The sequence below is a fragment of the Bubalus bubalis genome, chromosome 3 (genome assembly GCF_019923935.1).
Source record: "Bubalus bubalis isolate 160015118507 breed Murrah chromosome 3, NDDB_SH_1, whole genome shotgun sequence".
Classification (NCBI taxonomy): domain Eukaryota; kingdom Metazoa; phylum Chordata; class Mammalia; order Artiodactyla; family Bovidae; genus Bubalus; species Bubalus bubalis.
Genome location: NC_059159.1, coordinates 49178727 through 49195863, shown reverse-complemented (window position 1 = coordinate 49195863; position 17137 = coordinate 49178727). Strand labels below are relative to the sequence as shown.

At 50.0% G+C, this 17137-nt stretch overlaps 1 protein-coding gene and 1 long non-coding RNA gene across 5 annotated transcripts in view; one reads left to right on the top strand and one right to left on the bottom strand.

Moving 5' to 3' along the window:
* The window catches only part of HNF1B (HNF1 homeobox B), a 61289-nt gene extending 48665 nt beyond the window's left edge, over positions 1–12624 (bottom strand). For 2 of the 4 annotated variants that reach the window (XM_006065501.3, XM_006065502.3), the window contains exons 1-4: positions 12150–12624; positions 7370–7569; positions 2480–2744; positions 206–441 (exon numbers count right to left, since the gene is read on the bottom strand). In XM_006065501.3, the coding sequence (XP_006065563.1) occupies positions 206–441; positions 2480–2744; positions 7370–7569; positions 12150–12493 (1045 nt within the window). In that variant the 5' untranslated portion in view covers positions 12494–12624. The remainder of the gene's footprint in view (positions 1–205; positions 442–2479; positions 2745–7369; positions 7570–12149) is intronic. The other 2 variants (XM_006065503.3, XM_006065504.3) reach the window with 1 other exon arrangement.
* A 156-nt stretch (positions 12625–12780) lies between these two features.
* Positions 12781–16979, top strand: LOC123332704. The gene is made up of 2 exons (XR_006549678.1): positions 12781–13062; positions 13630–16979. It is a non-coding gene; the product is annotated as an uncharacterized LOC123332704 (long non-coding RNA).
* Positions 16980–17137: the final 158 nt, after the last annotated feature.

Here is a 17137-nt window from a genome sequence, read left to right as displayed (position 1 = left end):
GGAGCAGGGCTCCCTGGAGGCCGAGCAAGGATGCAGAGGAAATCTGACCATGGCTACATGCAATTCTCATGAGAACTGTTCAGCAGCAGAAGGAAGTCAGCCCTAGGACCGTCCCAAAGCATTTCCTTTTCTGAGACATCATGAGACCCCTGGGGGAGAAGCCAGAAGGTCGGATTGCCAAGCGGTGGGGCTGGGCCCTGCTTACCTGGCAGCTTGTTTGGAGGGGAGGTGCTGGGCTGGTGGTGGGGGGAGCCATGGGAGAGCAGGGTGTTCAGGCCGTGCGTCTGGCTGGAGCTGTAGGCGTCCATGGCCAGCTTCTGCCGGAACGCCTCCTCCTTTCTGCGGTTTGCGAACCAGTTGTAGACGCGGACCTCAGTGACCAGGTTGGAGCCCAGGCCATGGGCTTTGGAGGGGGAGACGCCTCGCTGCAAACATTCTGCCCTGAGAACAGGAGAGAGGGGAGATGGTAAGTGAGGGTGGTCGGTGGGGAGGCCCCCTGGCATTTGGCCCCAGGTACACGATAGCGGGGGGCTTCCCTGGTGGCTCAGTGGTCAAAGAATCCGCCTGTCAGATGGGAGACTCAGGTTCGATCTCTGGGTCAGGAAGATCCCCGGGAGAAGGGAATGACAAGTCACTCTAGTATTCCTGCCTGGGAAATCCCATGGACAGAGGAGCCTAGCGAGGTAACATACGGTCCATGGGGTCACAAAGAGTTGGACATGAGTGAGTGACTGAGCACATATGCATACTATCATGGAGCGGGGGGTGGGTGATGGCAAGGAGTGTGAAGCGTTCAAGGATAGAGTATGGGAAGCCTGAGAAATGGCCAGCCTGGGTAGTTATCTGATGAGATGGCTGGATGGCTGGAGCAGGGTGGAACACAGGTTCTGAGCAGGCTCACTGCCCCAGAAGTCTGGGGCTTAGCCTTTGGTGTGGCTCCTGAACAAGAGAGGAAGGTGAGGGGCAGGCATCTCAGGGGGAAGGTCCAGGTGAGCCTCCTGACACCGTATGTGACTATTTTTCTTGTCCTACAAAAGACCATTTCGTTTGCTGGCCTAGTCTGAGCCCCTCCATAGCACTCTGAATGGACTTCTGGTCTTCCAGGGTTTGGACACCCCACAAAGGTGCCATGGAAGCCAGATTCCTTAGTCACATAATAGGAATCCCTTCCAAAGGGCAGGCTGGGTGAGGTATAAATGAGGACACAGCAGAGACAGCTGGTCTCCAGTCATCATCTCTGAGGAAACCCCAGGGCCAGGCGTGGGAGAGATTCTTAGACACCACTGGATACTGGGGGGCTTCCCTCTCATAGTGGGGGCCAGAGCACAGCTGAGGACTCTGTGACACATCTGGGCGGATGGTTTCATCTCCCCAGGCCCCTGCCAGACTTCCCTAGCTGCATCATCTCCCTGCCAGAGTGGTCCAGCCCAGAGACAGAGAGAACCCACAGGTCTTAGCCAAAGCAAAGAGCAGATTTTTTAAAAAGCGAAGGTTGGAATCAGAGCAGATGGGGCAGGAATGAAGCTAAAGGATATATAGAGGATTTTCTAATGGTTTTCTTTAAAATGTGACAGCCTGGGTGGGAGGGGATTTGGGGGAGAATGGATACATGTATATATGCATGGCTGAGTCCCTTCACTGTTCACCTGAAATCATCACAACGTTGGTTGTTAATCGGCTATACCCCAATACAAAATAAAAGCTTAAAAAAAAATGCCATGTCATTAAAAACAAATGAACTCTACAAAAACAACTCTAATCAGTGTGGACAGAGTGGAGGGAATTCTGACCAGTTCTTGCTCTCTTGCTAAGTTTCCCTTTGAACCAACATTTGGTCTCGACCAAAGCCAGTCTGTGGCTAAGGAATAGCTTTCCCTTGGTCTGTAGGGGGATCAAACGCATGATTCTCCCTTCATTGGCATATTTTAGACCATCATTCTCCATCATTCCCTGGGATAACAGTTAGGGCTATGCCACAGAAAGACATCCCCTGGTTAACAATCAGTTCAGCAAAGTGAAGTGCGTTTCTTGACTGCAGGACTTCTCAGAGCCTTTAATATAGGAATGCACGTTGTGACCCCCTAAGAGAAAGTTATGCAGATGATGGTTCTTAGACTGATTTATTAATGACTTGAAATGAGGGTTCTGCGGGACACACTTTGGGAAAGCCCGATTTAGCCGGATAAGTGGGTTTCCCTGGTGGCTCAGATGGTAACGAATCTGCCTGCAATGTGGGAGACCTGGGTTCAATCCCTGGGTTGGGATGATCCCCTGGAGGAGGGCATGACAACCCACTCCAGTATTCTTGCCTGGAGAATCCCCATGGACAGAGGAGCCTGGCGGGCTATGGTCCACAGGGTGGCAAAGAGTCGGACACGACGGAGCGACTCACTAGCGTCTCAACCTTCCAGGACTGAGGGGTGGAGCTCAGGCCCCTGTGCTCGCCCGCCTGCTCTTGGGGAGCTTCCGGTGGCGTTACCTGTTGCACTCCTCCACTAAGGCCTCCCTCTCTTCCTTGCTGGGGTTCTTTTGCCGGTCGTAGGCCTGGTACAAGATTTGCTGGGACGCGGGCCCCCATTTGAACCGGTTGCGACGCATCTTCTTGTTGGTGGGCTCAGAGCAGGCGTCATCGGACTGCCCAGGCCCCTGGTTCTGTTGACTGAACTCTGGAAAGAGAAACAGCAGCTGATCCTGACTGCTTTTGTCTGTCAAATTTCCAGAACTCTGGACTGTCTGGTTGAATTCTGAAAAGAGAAAGGAGTAGATTTGATAGGGTCTGTAGCCTTCACTCAGCAGATAGACAGACAGACAGACAGATCAACGGACAAAAATACCCTTATGTCTCTCCTCTGAGCTTTGGGGGTCTGCTGTTAACTATAGGTGGGAATACACGGGTGGGGGCAGGCTCACCCCAGGCTCCTCACTGCCCATTTCTGTTGGCTCCACCAAAACCAACCCCTTTCCTTTCTTTGGAGGAGCTCAAACGTGGCTGACCATTGTTCTCAGGACAATTTATTATTATTATTATTTCATTGGCTCGCTGGCTCTCAGACATGAAGCAACACTCTGAATCCTGAAGTCTTGTGTCAAGGAGATGAGTTCCACCAAGTCTCAGGTCTAGAGGGAAAAATGCTAAAAGGTACAGCTTGCACTTAGACAAAATGTTCAGAGGCTGAAAATAGCTCTCTCCACTCATAGATCCTAGGGACCCACATTATGTTATGCTCTTTGAAAAACCCCAAACCCCAAACCTTTTGACTACTGCTTTGAAATAAATGTAACCGGACCTTTGTATTGGAAAAAGAAGCAGCAGCTCTTTAGAGCTCAATCATCTCAAAGGCAATGGTGTGTGTGTGTGTTCAGAAGTCCATTTATGAGGAGAACAGCCCAAGAGGGAAAGGTCTTACACACCTGCCCACACATTTGAAAGATGGGAAGTGCAAGAGATGGCAAACACAGGACTTTCTTAAGAATGGTGTTTTAAGAATTGGAGACAAGTAAATATAGATGGTATGGAGCCTCCTGACAGTCCAATTCCCAGGACCCAGGCATATCATGACCCTCAATATATTTTGATTGAATGAATGAAAGATGACCAATCACCCAGTGGTGATCCTCTGTGGCTGCAATGAGATTTGATATTTACTCATGAAAGAGGCAGCCTCCTTGCTCTCTTCCTTACATCTGCATGAAGCAGAGTTCATCATGGTATTAACTCCATTTTACAGATGACCAAGCAGAGAGGCCAAGCACCCTGCTGAGCGAGGACCCATAACAGATTCATTTCCTAACTCCTGGTCCCCGTGTTCTGGACCTTGATGTTTTTCTTTCTTGGTTCCTGGAGTCCTTCCTGCACGTCTCAGAAAACTCTCAAGGTCCAAAGTCAGGCCACAGCTTGAATCCTCTGCATAACACCCTAGCGTGTGGCCTTCCACCTACCTACCTCCAGCAATAGGGAACTTGCTAAGATCTAAAGATCCGTTTCCATTTTGGCCCATCAAGTAGTGGTGGGTCCCTAACAAACCTAGACCCCCGATACAAGTAGTGCTGGCCTTTGTTTAATTAGTTCTTGATCAGCCGAGTTAACAAGCTGTGTCCTTGGTAGACAGACAGAACATGTTACTGGAACCCTTGATTGGAGCCCCATCCACTTTGGAAGATTCTCAGGCCACTTTGGGCTCTGTTTTCACTGGTTCCCAATAATTCCTTTAGATACCTAAGAGTGTCTCTGCCACATCTACTAGCAGGAAGTCACTGACTCCATGGGATAATGAGGCTCCCAGCCAAGTTCTACAATTCCTGGTCCCTTGGCTTCTCTGCCTGTGGAATGGGCCTGGTGAGGACTGAAGGGCCCTAAAGAGTCTTTTAGAACATATGCCCCTGGTCAGGATGATGGTGACGACAATGATGGTCATCCAGATTCCCAGGGAAGTTCTACTTTTCAAAGCGCTTTTACAATTCCCGTATGATTTGGTCTTCACGGCAGCCATCTAAGTGCAGGGAGTTTGGGACAATCAGAGTGGGGAGAAGGAAGCCCCCTGCTCAGTGGATGTCTGTCTCAGTGTCTCCTCTCCTCCCTGTGGTCCTGTGGAGTTGTGAATAACAGCCAAAGCCACTACGGATAATCGCAAGAACCCAGGATCAATACAAGGTTCCTCATTTGATGTGAAGAGATAACCTGTCATCACAGTGAACATGTAAAGAACCATTTCTACAGTGAGGTTATTATACAAAGTCCTCCAAATGTATCCCTTCAACTAACTCTCACACCTCTCTTAGGAAGAACTGTTATCTCCATTTTACAGATGAAGAAATTTGAGGTTCAGACCCATTAGAGGCAGGGGCAGGAGCCAGGATGTGAACCTAGCCTGTAGACGCTGAACTCACAACCCTTGATGGTGATGCCCCATATACATCACCTCTCACTAAAAACAAACCCAAAGCACACACCCAGAAAACCTTCCAACTGGCCTTGGGTGCAGGTCACAGAACCTACTCCTGAAGTTCTGCCTGTGATGGGTGTGAGACACACTTGCAGCTGCCCACAGAGTAGGGGCCGCCTCTGGCTGTTGGCTGCCCTTTTTGAAGAACCAGACTCCCACACATTCTCCACCCACCATCAACTCTCCCCTACTCCTTTCCAGATTAATGGCAGGAGGGCGGGGGGCGGTGCCCAGAAAATGTTTTTTGCCCATAAAAATTAACTTGGAGAAGATGGCATCAGTAACCTCTTTATAGGCTCATGAGCCAGTCTGGACAAGGAGATTCTATCTGTGAAGATAGGCTCATGAATATTACCACTTATTACTTTTAGCTTCTTATGAAAATTTGTTATCATGTGTGTTTTTTATTCTCCCGATTTTCTCTTACTACTTGTCACTTGTTACTTGTCCACTTGTGTCCTTCTTTTATTCACCTCTCTTTCTATTTTTCATCCAGTGCTAGTATATCTTGGATTTAACCTTCAAGAATTGGTTCAAATGACACCTCCTCCAGGAAGCCCTCCATGATGTCTCTAGGCAATTTAGCAATTCCTCTGGCTGTCCCTTGCATACACTTTTATAACACCTTTTAGAAAGCCATCATTATTTATTCAAACATCTCATCTTCCTCACTAGGTTGTAAGTCCCTGGAGAAAAGAACCTGTGTATCTCACAGGCCAACAAGTGCTTGGCACCTCATAGGTGCCCATATAATATTTACAGAGTGAAGGGATGCTTCTTAAGCTTTCTGTCTCATGGGACTTTAAAACAATAATAACAATAATTGAAAAATCCTTTGCAGAGATGGTCATACATTTTTGCAAAATGTCATTCTCAAGCATCTTGAGAACCTTTCTGGGACTTCTATCTTTTAGAAGTTTTTGGTTGATCTTTCCTGCCTCCATTTTTCTGAGGGAAATCCCACAGAACACAGAGAGGCAACTCAAATGGGAGATGATGCCTGAGGCTTGGACTGGAGTGAAAGCACATCCCAAGGGTTCTCTGGCCTTTGGGAGACTATGGCTCCGGAAGATTTTTTCTTGGGCTTTACAGGAATTACAGAGAGTTGCTTCATGTCAGACACACAAATTCTTAAAGACATAGTCACCATGGATGGTGGATCATCACAGAGTTTAAAAGGGGCCTCTTCCTCTCACTGTGCTTCTTATAACCTACTTATCTAACCACCAGGGAAGCTCCAACTTTTCTAATGCTACCAGCAAAAGAGCAAATCACTGCAATATAAGGTGAACCCCCAACCCTTTCCTTGCATTTTGAAGGCCTTTCCAGCCCATGGACATTGAGACAATAAATACTGAAACCATCACTTCAGGGCAGTGTGTGACAGAAAACAAGAGTGATTTTAAAAAGTAGTCCTCTAGTAAGAGGGGAAAAACTCAGCCCAGAAAGTGGTGGAAACTCATATCTTAACAAAGACAGAGAAGCCCACAGCCCAGAGGAGAGTATGTGGGAAGAGCGAAAACTTACATAAAATTTTCCTAGAAAAAGGGCTGGATTGAAATAATCAAAATATAATGTAAAAGTACACTTTTCCTAAAATAAAAACACTAGGTCACTGATACTCTTATCATTCAAATGCAGTTCAAACTTCCCTAGCCTTCGAAACAAAAATCTCTCAGGGTTATTGCGTGGAAGAAATCTTGGGACAGAAAGGAAATTTGGGAAAGACAATGGGAAGGATAAGAATTCATCACTCAGAGTTGCAGATGCAGATGCTTTTACTGAGTCCTGCCTTAGCCAGAAGCAGATTCTTCCTCTGACAGGCTCACCAGCTGGGGTCTCAAAGCTCTACCGATTTTGGTAAATGTGAGTAAGCATCTTAAGTTGCTTCAGAACTCAGTTGTACCCGCCCCCAACCCCATCCTCCCAAACAACAGAGTCAAGTTCCTAACATATCTATATGTACGAATGCCTTCTATTTTTTATACTCTTCAAGAGAGAAGGAAAATAATAATAACAGTGACAGATATTATTGATTGCTACTAAATGTCTTCCTTGGAAAGTCTGATCCATGGTCATGGATCAAGGCGAGAAGATGCTTGGCTTACTTTGGGTTCAATATTCTGCTGTTACCTACTTGGTTTCAAAGAGAAAGATGTTGGAAGCAGGGACCAAAATATTCAAGGTGTGCTACACACACCAATGGGCTTGTCAGATCGACTGGCTAGGGACTAGGGCATCTCTGGAGAAGAAAATGACATAAGCCAACTCATTGCAGGGCATCAAATCCACCTGACAGCTTCCTTTTATTTGCCAAGTGCCACGCAGACCTTGTTGATGAGAAGGAAACTGAGGCATCGCGCAGGGGTCAGAGTTAGGGCAAAGGTCAGTCTTGGCTGAGGCAGAGGCCGGTTGAAAGCACTTACGTCGGAGGATCTCCCGCTGCTTTCGGACGTACCAGGTGTACAGGGCGGCGCGCTTCTGGGTCTTCATGGGGGTGCCTTTGTTGAGGTGCTGGGAGAGGTGTGATTGGTTCAGGCCGGTGACATCCACCACTTCCCTTTGAGGGATGTTGTGCTGTTGCATGTAGCCCTTGATCATTTTGGCTGCCCTCCACGGGTCCTCGCTAGACAGATTAAGCAGAGGGTTAGGATGCTGGTGGAAGAGGTCGGGGACAAATATCCTCTTTCTAGAGGTTTTCCTTAAACTCTGTGCAAAACTCTGACCTTCCCCTATTTCTCCTCCTGCCCAAGTTACATCCTGGGGAGAGAGGCGAGGCCGAAATAGAGCCTGGACAAAAGAGGGGATGAAAGCTCCTATATAGTGCACTCCATCCCTTTCAACTGAGATGGGGAGAATAAAGAGGAAGATGATTTCCTTGCTTCAGTAATAGGAAAGCAAGCCCAGCACTCTCTCTCTGGAAGCAGAAAGAAAAGTTCCTGGGTGTTTCTTTTTGTTTTTGTTTTACGTTTTTGTTTGTTTGTTTGTTTTGCTTTCCTGCACTTTGCTGGAATGTGAGAGATTTTAAAGGAAGAGCAGAGGTGTCCTTCGCTTGTGACTAGGCTGGTTGATCCCCACGATAGGAGGTATCATCTCTAGATTCACCTGGACTTCTTCCACATCACCTCCCTTTGGGATGGGCGTCTCCACTTGTTGCTTAAAAAATGGCAGTAAAACATAAGTGACCACCTCCGGAGAAGCAAGGAGGACGTCTTAGCCAAATGTTAAACAGTTTTCAGAGTTTCAGAAAACTTTTAAGAAATGATGTTCCTCTCCTGGGGGGCTGAGGAATCACTGCACTGACGTGAGGCAAATAAAATTAAAACAAAAAATTCTTCACAGCCCCGCCTCCCAAATAAGACCACACAGACAGATGGATAATTTCAATTTCTGAATAAGATGTGAATGATTCCAAATGCCACTCTCTTTCTATATTCTTACATGTCTCCTCGGATAGGGTAAGAGTGTCGGGAAGTTAATCTTTCTCATAAATTTCAAGCTTGGGGTAAGAACTTAAACTTTTCATTTAAGTTCATTTCATTCATAAACACAGGTAATGGAAAAAAACTTCTTTAGAACACTGTATTAGTGCCTCTTAATTTATTCCAAACGTTTTCAACTTTGCCAATATCTTTTCTTGCTTATTGAAAAGTGAGCAATCTAATTGAAAACAAAAATTAAGAGAAGAGTGCACAATATAGAACAAAGATATTCATGAAACAATAGATCCATATATATTATTTGTTTAAGGCAGCTACATGATTAACTTAAAAAACCCCAGCATCCCCTTACGGTTGATGTATATAATAGCCTGATAAAACATGAAAAAAATGAAGGGAATAATTAGGTTCAGAGGTAACAATAAGCAAAATTTCAGAGGGCAAAAAACCAGATATAGGTGAAGATGAAATAAGTGATTTATTTCTAGATGATGTCTATGTCAACTACAATCACGTTTGTGTCATGAATTTTTTTAACCTAGTAATTAAACAGATTTTTGTAAGCATTTGAAAAATTGGGATTATTTTAGCAAGTCTTTGATATTAAATTTATGAGAACACAAGTTTTGATAGAGATGTTTTTGATAAATGCAAACTCAAAATTACATATAGCTTAATATCTCAAGTATTTATAAAGGTACTTCCAAGTAATACAACAATATTTAAGTAAAAACAGGAACAAAAAATGAGGAACTGCATCCATTTCAAATATGGATAATTCACCTTGAGTAAGAGGAAAGTAATGTAACATTTTGAACATGCCCGTGTAAACATTAGCACTCATTTTAAAAGTTTATTTCTGCTAAATACTTGCACAGTATTTTTAGGGTAAAAAAACACCTTCAACAGATATCAACAACAGCTTCCAAAGTTAGAAAAAGTATCTGGGTTTTTAAAGGTAATGCTGCTTCGACAGATTCTTTAACATTTTTGGTTTTGTTTAAATTTTTTACTAGTATTTATTTTGTGTGTTTAAGAAACCTAACTGAAATAGTGTAATATTCCGAGAGCAAATAATTCCGTGGAAAAAGTGAATTAGCTTAACGACTGAAAAGGTTTAAAACAAAAAACAAAAGGCCAGGGAAACCATATAAATGATAGCAAATCTTTCAGCCCGCATTAAAGCCTGGGGATAAGATGGCGTAGTTACACCTTTATAGCTCCGACCACAGAATTCTCATGGATTCACCGGGAAGGGCCCCAAGAGTCGGTTACGTTTTGAAATTTAAAAATACAGCCAGTGATCTGGGGTTCGCAACCCCGGTAAACACACGGATCGGGAGAAGGGCGCCCGGCGTTGTCCTCAGGGCGCAGGTGTCAAGCGCCCGACCTCGGCGCCCGCCTGGTCGGCCCAGCATGCTCCTTTCCAAACAATGCCATGAACCGAGAGGCCCTGGACCCCGGCTCCGATCGCCGCGATTTCTTCGTTAAGAAGCCTCCACCGGGGCTTCTTGGGGAGCAACCAACTTTCCAACTTTTCACCGCGCGCGCCAGCCTAGAGCCGGGGCCGGAACCGGCAGCGCGCAGCCCCGACCCGCTTTCCCCGTCTCTCTCTTCTTGGAGATGGAAAGAGCGGCCAGCCGCTCCCCAAAGTGACTTGTCCTGTTCTTCTCTTTCCGCCTTAGCGGAGCAGTGTGGACCAAAAGGGGAGTGCGCGCCTCTGGCGTGTAGCAGCCAACTGCGCAGTGACCTGGGGGCCGCTAGCGATTTCTTGAAAAATTACTTTAATCAAGTCTGACCACTCCTGAAGGTGGGGGAGGGAAGTTAGCAGCCGCTGGGGAAAGGAGAAGAAACCTTAGGGCCTGGCCTGTGTGTTCCCCACCCCCGCCCCCGGTGGGGGTCTTGGGCCCCCTAGCCTGGCTCTCCGCCCCCTGGAGCCCGGAGCTCTGCGCAGCGAAGAGCGCTGAGGTCCGGAGCCCAGGGCCGGGCCTGGCTCTGTGCCCGCCCGGCCTGCGGTGTCGGCGACCTCCGGGGCAGCCCGGGTCAGGCGCGGGGCGCGGGGCGGCGCGGGGCGGCGCGGGGGCTCTCCTGGGAGGGCCGGTCAGCCAGGTGCGTGTGTGCTGGGAGCTGCGAACAGCCTCGCTAGTCCGCTTTCTGCTTTCCTTCCCTCTCGAAGCCGCGTTTACAACTTCACCAATGAATAACCCGCCTCTCCGTTCAACCTAATCACGACTTTTTGTGTATCTTTCTGTTGATGATTTATAGAAATAAATTAATAACACCCTAACTCCACGTGCTTCAGTTTATATTACATCTCTGCCACGTCTAACCCGGCGCGGGGCTGGGTGCCGAGGGACGCCCCAGGTTCTTCCAAAACCCCGCTGGAAGGCGGGTGCCTGCGGCCAGGCGGATGGGCCTAGGCCCCGCGGGCCCCGGTGCCGGGCGGCCGGACATCGGCGGTTCCTCCCGGCCCGGGGTCAATCTCCGGCCCGCCCCGGCGCCCCAGCCGCTCTTCTGACCCCTCTCACCTTCCTGCACCCCTAGCCCGGGCGGGGGAGAAACCGCCGCCAAGGGGGCAACCCGCCAGGCAAGAAAGAACCTCAAACCCTACGAACTAACTGTAGCAACAGACTTTCGGGAAGTTAGAAGAAAAAAAAAAAATCTAGAAATTCCCCTGATTGTTTTGCTAGAGAGTAAGCCGCCGGGTCCCCAGGTAGCAAATTCAAATGCAAGGTCATAACGCATCCCAAACGGCCACTGCGGGCGGGTGACCCGGGTTGCCCCGGTCCTGGGCGCGACTCCGGCCCTGGCCTTGCCTGGGGACTGCGGAGCTGAGGGTCCGAGGCCAAACGAGGGTCTCGGTCCCAGAGTAGCCTGGCTAGGAGCGACATGCGGTCTAAGGGAACCGCTCGGCTCTTTGGATAATTAGTAACAAGCTGTCAAAGCCCTAGGTCGCTCAGAAAGTCTTAGCAAACCACCCGGGGCCGGGAGACAGACGGCCGGGCGACCGGCCTGCCTGGATTACTCGGGGACGCCGGGGTGTCAGCGGCGAGATCCGGGAACGCCCTCCTTTCTCCCACCAAATCCACCGCAAACCCGAGGCTTGAACGCACTGATTCCTCGCTTGCTAGAGACGCGGTTTCATTGCCCCTTGCGAGTCCACTCCAACCCGACAACGTGCAAGCATTTCCTTTCGCAGATCTAAACGGGCTTTGGGGATTCCAGATAACCTCGGGGCCTTGCTCGGGCGCTGCAGACGAGAGTGCCCATCGGAGAAGGCGCCCCCCAGATCCCTGCCCCGGAGCCGCCGGTCCCTCTGCGGAGAGCCGCAGGACGCGGCTCCCCAGGCCGGTTCCGCAGATGCGGCTCCCCGGGAGAACTGCTTGTGGCCTGGGGTTGCTGCGGGCCCGGAGCCTCCGCACCGGCGAATCGCCGAGGTTTCACTGCGCCCATTCGCACCTTCGGCCGCGTGGGCAAGGGCTCTGCAAGCTCGGTTCTCCCAGGCCGAACCCCAACACTGCCTGGAGGGCCCCGCCGGTCCCGGGCGCTGGGCTGGGCAGGAATTCACGAAGTTTCGGGGCTCGGGCCGTCCGACTGAGGGGCTGGGAGGGGTCCAGGTGTTGGAAGAGAAGCGGAGCGCCCCCCGGGGACTTCTCTGGTGGAAACCAGGCTTGGCAACAGCAGTCGGGGGCCGTGTGGCTCAGCCACTGGGGCCCAGGGCTCCGGGTGTTCAGGCGCACCCCTCCGCACCTCGGCCCGCGCCTACCTGAGCATCCGGTCCACCTCCGCCCGCTGCTCCGCCGCCTCTTCGGTGTTGAGCGCTTGCAGCTCCTTGAGGATGGGAGGGGTGTCATAGTCGTCCCCGTCTTCGGAGCCCTCGTCTCCGGACAGGCGGCCCTTGGCGTGGCCGTTCGTCAGAGTGTGGAAGACCGGCTTGGTGTCCGGCTCGGCCCCGCTCCCAGGGGACAGGGGCAGCGTCTCCAGCTTCACCCCGAAACTCGGGGACGGCAGCAACTCCTCCAAGGCCTGGATCAACACCTCCTTGGTGACCCCGGAGCTCAGCAGGGCGCTCAGGAGTTCTTGCTGGAGCGACGTGAGCTTGGACACCATTTTCCAAGGACAGAGAAAGAAGGGGGTGAGGGGGCGGGCGGGTGGGTGCGAGAGAGGAGGGTGGAGGGGAGTTTCAGAAGCGAACCCCAAGTCCAGGAACCCCCCCCACCCTTCAGTCTCCAGACACCTGTTACTCCCCGGGGTCCCGGAGTCTCCTCCGAGAGGAGTCAGAAAACTTCTAACTTGCCATGATCGCCACCATTAGGCCATATAAGATATGCAAATTAGCGGGGAGGGCCCGGCTTTCGGCAAGATGCAAATGGTCGGCGGCGTGGGGTGGGGGTGGGGGACCGCGGGGGGAGGGGAACCGAGAGAGTGAGAGTGTGAGAGGCAAACCCGAGAGCCCGAGACCCGAGCCGGGAGCCGGGATGCTAGGGTCCAGGGTATTCACTCCGGGGGTCTGAAGATATTCGTGCACCGCTTGCGTCTATCAGCCAAACTTCAGCTGACCTTTGGACTCGTTAAACAAGTAGCTTGCAGCCTGGTGTGCAAGGCGCCGGGACTTTTCCACCCGCTGCGGGTCCGGCTTTAAGTCTGGAGAGAAGGAGAAACTGCTCTCGGGGGCTCAGGTGAGGGCTGGAGGAAGCTGGGGTGCTCTTGGGAGAAGCAGACGGAGGAGTGGTACCCTCGCACGCGTCCCGACCAACCTGCGAGCAGTGGGCCCGGAGAGCCGGGCCGGCGGAGGAGGAAACTGACCGCAGGGGAGTGGACGCGGAGACCCGGGGAAAGAGGGGCGTGTTGGGCGGGGGTGAGTGTGGAATGCAGGGTGGGTGGCGGGCACTGAGTTCTACCTGAGTTACCGCTCTGCCGACGCCAGGCCTTCGGGCGCCGGGGCTGGCGGCTTGGATTTACAGAACTGTCGGCCCCAGAGCGTAGGCCAGAGGGAAGGAGGCCGGGAGAACCCTTGGGAAGAGGAGGCGCCGACTAACTGGGTGCAGCGGGGCCGCACCGGCACCCAGCCCGGCCAAGCCGCGGGGAGCTGGGCGCCCGGGCCCCTGGGATTTAAAACCCAGAATATCAAAGCGCGCGTTCGGGGCAAAACTGGGATCGCGGGGCCTCCTTTCTGCCAGTGAAAGTTGGCTGGGCAGTTGAAGCCGCACGTCTTCTGGGCGCACTGATTTCTGGTTTATTAGCAGCTCCAGGACACAGCGGTTCCCAGGGCCAGAGACTGATCTCTGTGGACGCGAGGTCAAGGCGGCGGTGGCTGGCGACTCCCACGCCAAGTTGGGAAGGGGCCGACCAAGCCAGCGAGGGACATAAGTGATTGTTCACGCCGGCCCGGCCCAGGAAGGAAGCCGGGAACCTCTCAGCGCTATCGGAGTTTCACCTGCATCTTCCCGAGGCGCTCAGGGGCGAGGAAGGAGGCAGGAGGTGCGCCCCGACTCCAGGCTGCCCTGGACCTGCAGAAGATCCAGGGTAGCAGGGGCTTTTTAGGACCCATGGCTCACAGTCCCATAGTTCCTGGGGCAGAGGACACCTCCTTCCCCTCTCTAAGCCCCAGGTTCATCACCTAAGAAATACTGAAACCTAAAGCCCAGAGGATGTGGCATTGTGTACATTGAGTGAGCCCACCTGTGAAACCGTGTATTCCAGGAACAGTATTCACACTTTTCTGAGAAGGCAGGCAGTCGGTTCCTAGTAGTAAAATCTAGCCCTAGGGAGGTTCAGGATTCTCAGAACCAGGCAAATTCAGTGCTGGGCTTGGAGGGACTGGGAGCTTAGGGACAAACATTCAGAATGAGCAGGGCATTTGCAAAGGAGCTTCTAAGCAAAGTCCCCCCACTTTCCCACCTTTTAAAGGCAGTTAGGAGGAAGAGGGGAATTTCAGCAGGAGTAGGAGTGGGAATGGGGAGGGTCATCAGATCTGTCTGCTTGGTTCAGGTACCAGGGCTGAAGCCCAGATGTTGTTGATCCAAGTCAGGCTGCTAAGGAGCCTGTCGTTGTTATTTAGTCCCTAAGTCGTGTCCTACTCTTTTGCGATCCCATGGACAGTGGCCCTGCCAGGCTCCTCTGTCCATGGGATTTCCCAGGCAAGAATACTGGAGTGGGTAGCCATTTCCTTCTCCAGGGGATTTTTTCCTGACTCAGGGATGGAACCCATGTCTGCTGCATTGGCAGGAGGATTCTTTACCACTGAGCAACCAGGGAAGCCCCACTAAGGACCTAGGTTGACTTTTTAAATTACAGGGTTTGCTCTGTACTCCTGGACCACCCACGAGAAAGGGGTGGTTGTGTGCACGGAGCTCTGGGTGACCTTTACAGCATCTCAGTGTCTTTCCCCGAGAAAGGGGTAAGAAGTTCATAGAAACGAGGGCTCTTCATTTCACCTTATTGTCTTGGAGTTTGTTGTGACATATGGCACCTCCTTGCCCCTCACAGTTCAGCCCAATGGGAGAACATTTTTTGCCTCCCCAGCTTCCCTCAGCAGGGATAATGAAGTGTTCAGAGTAAATGTCCCTGGAGAACAATCGCTTTTTCTCTGTCCCTCACTTGCTATCATGATAGAAGCAGTCAAGTGTAATGAAGATGAGTTTCTGTGTTTAGCTGGGAAAACCCATTAAAAAACCAGCCATCACTTCCCTTTTAACAACAAAGCTTTGATTTGCAGTTCCGACTGCTGTGTGCCCAGTCTGACTCTCAAGCTTCCTTATCTCTCAAAATTCAGGTGTCAGCAAACCCATTCTTCCCCCCTACCCCAGCCAATGGAAACACACAGAACGTTGCCCAGAGCACAAGGAAATTTCCTATGCGTGTCCAGGTAATCTGGCTAGTCAAAGTCAGCAGCTTCCTGTAACCCGCTTGCTCAGGTATAGGTATATACTACCTGATGCAATATGGGTGCTCACCAAGTAACTGCAGCTATAGATCTGTGGGCATACCCATTATCTATCTATTCATATGGAAATTTAGAAAGAAAAAGTGTAAGGATCCCAGCAGGGGGTCCTTTGGGATGTGGGTCACAAACATTCACCAAATGAATTATCTCAAAAAACACTTTGGTTAGGCTTCCTCTCAAAAGAAGAAGCCAGAACATAACTGAAATACTCTTATTTATGCTTCACAAAGGATAAAGTAATGATGGACTGAGACAGTAGCCCCATTTTAAAGAACTGGGAAAGGATGTAGGACATTTTAAAGAGGTGGCTTGGAGCTACTGTAATAAGTTAAAGAAGGGTTGAGATTGGGGCTCAGGATTTTTGAGTAGGGCTTTAGGATGAAAGAGAAAGGGCTCCAGTTTTACTGTGTTGGGAGATGGGAAGTTGAAAGAGGGGATTCTGCTGTGATTCCACAGCAGAGAATAGAGAACAGATGTTGGAGTCAAACAGACCTAAATGTGGGTTCTGCAATCTACTTAACCAGCTGTGCAACTTGGATAAGCTTGCGTTGCACAAACTTCTGAGCTTCAGCTTCCTTAGGCGGAAAATGATCCTAATACTCTACTGGGTTTTTGTGACGGTGAAAAAATAATGAGTTGGTAACTGCAGGTTCAAGTGTCTGACATGTTTAGAAAGAGACAGCCCATCATGAAAACATGCAAAGAAGTAAGGCAGCTGATCTTCTGGGGCTCTTTTATTCCCAGCTTTTGTTTTTCTTTTTTGAGTTACTGAATTTAAGGAGACCAGATTAGGTTCTTCTACTCAAACAATGAATCCACTCGTTCACATCCCAAGATTTTTCTATGAGGAAATGTAGTCCCTGATCCAAGATAATTTAAAATACAGTTGGCTCATTAGTCTATGAAAGTTTTCTGGGCACCGTCTTGGAAGTTTCACAGAAGGGCCCTTGTGGTTCCCATGGCCTCAATCTCTCCCGTAACTTCACAGCCCAGGGGACCCTGCTTTCTAAGCTTGTGCACAGTCTTCTTCCTACTTTCCACGGTTCCCCTGATTTGCTTACAGCTGGGAGAACCCAGTCCTCTCTGTTCTCTGATGCTCCCCTCTCCACATTGATTCGGGAGAGTCTCTAGAAAGCCTCACAATGAAAGCATCTCTAGAGTTAAGCATGAATACCACCCTATCCTAGTCTGAAAGTGGTTGGAAGCCTTATTGTTAAGACAGCAGCGTTGCAGCCTAGAGAGCGTTCTAGACTGTGTCATTAGAGCCTGAGTTCCCATCTCTGGATACAAAACTCTTTTCCTGGTAACTCTTCACCTCCCCCAAAAGGCTTGGCTGGGCACCTTCTCTGATTCTGCTTTTGAAAGATGGCCACTTGGTCTGAATGGCCATTTAAGTTCCCCGTTTTTTCCATGATTTGAAATTCCAGAATGACCACGTTGTCCATTTCCAGACTTTTGGGCAGATGATACATGAGCTCAGGCTGGAACTCTGAGTAGTACTAGAAATAGGACACCATGGAAAGTAAACTCCAAGAAGATGGAGACCATCTCATGACTTACTCTTCAATGTCTGGAGAGGTGTCTGATCCATAAAACACGCTCAATAAAACCTTGTTGAATAAATGAGCAAGTAATCATTCCTCCACAATACCATTAAGAGTGATTTTTGTGTCCTTATTTATACTTGATTTTTCTAGTTGTCAGCAAGGAAGTTGTAGTCTAAATAACTTTCCCAGACCCAAATGGGTATATCATGTGTGACTCCATTTATATAAAGTTAAAAACCAGGAAAAACTAATCCATGGTGA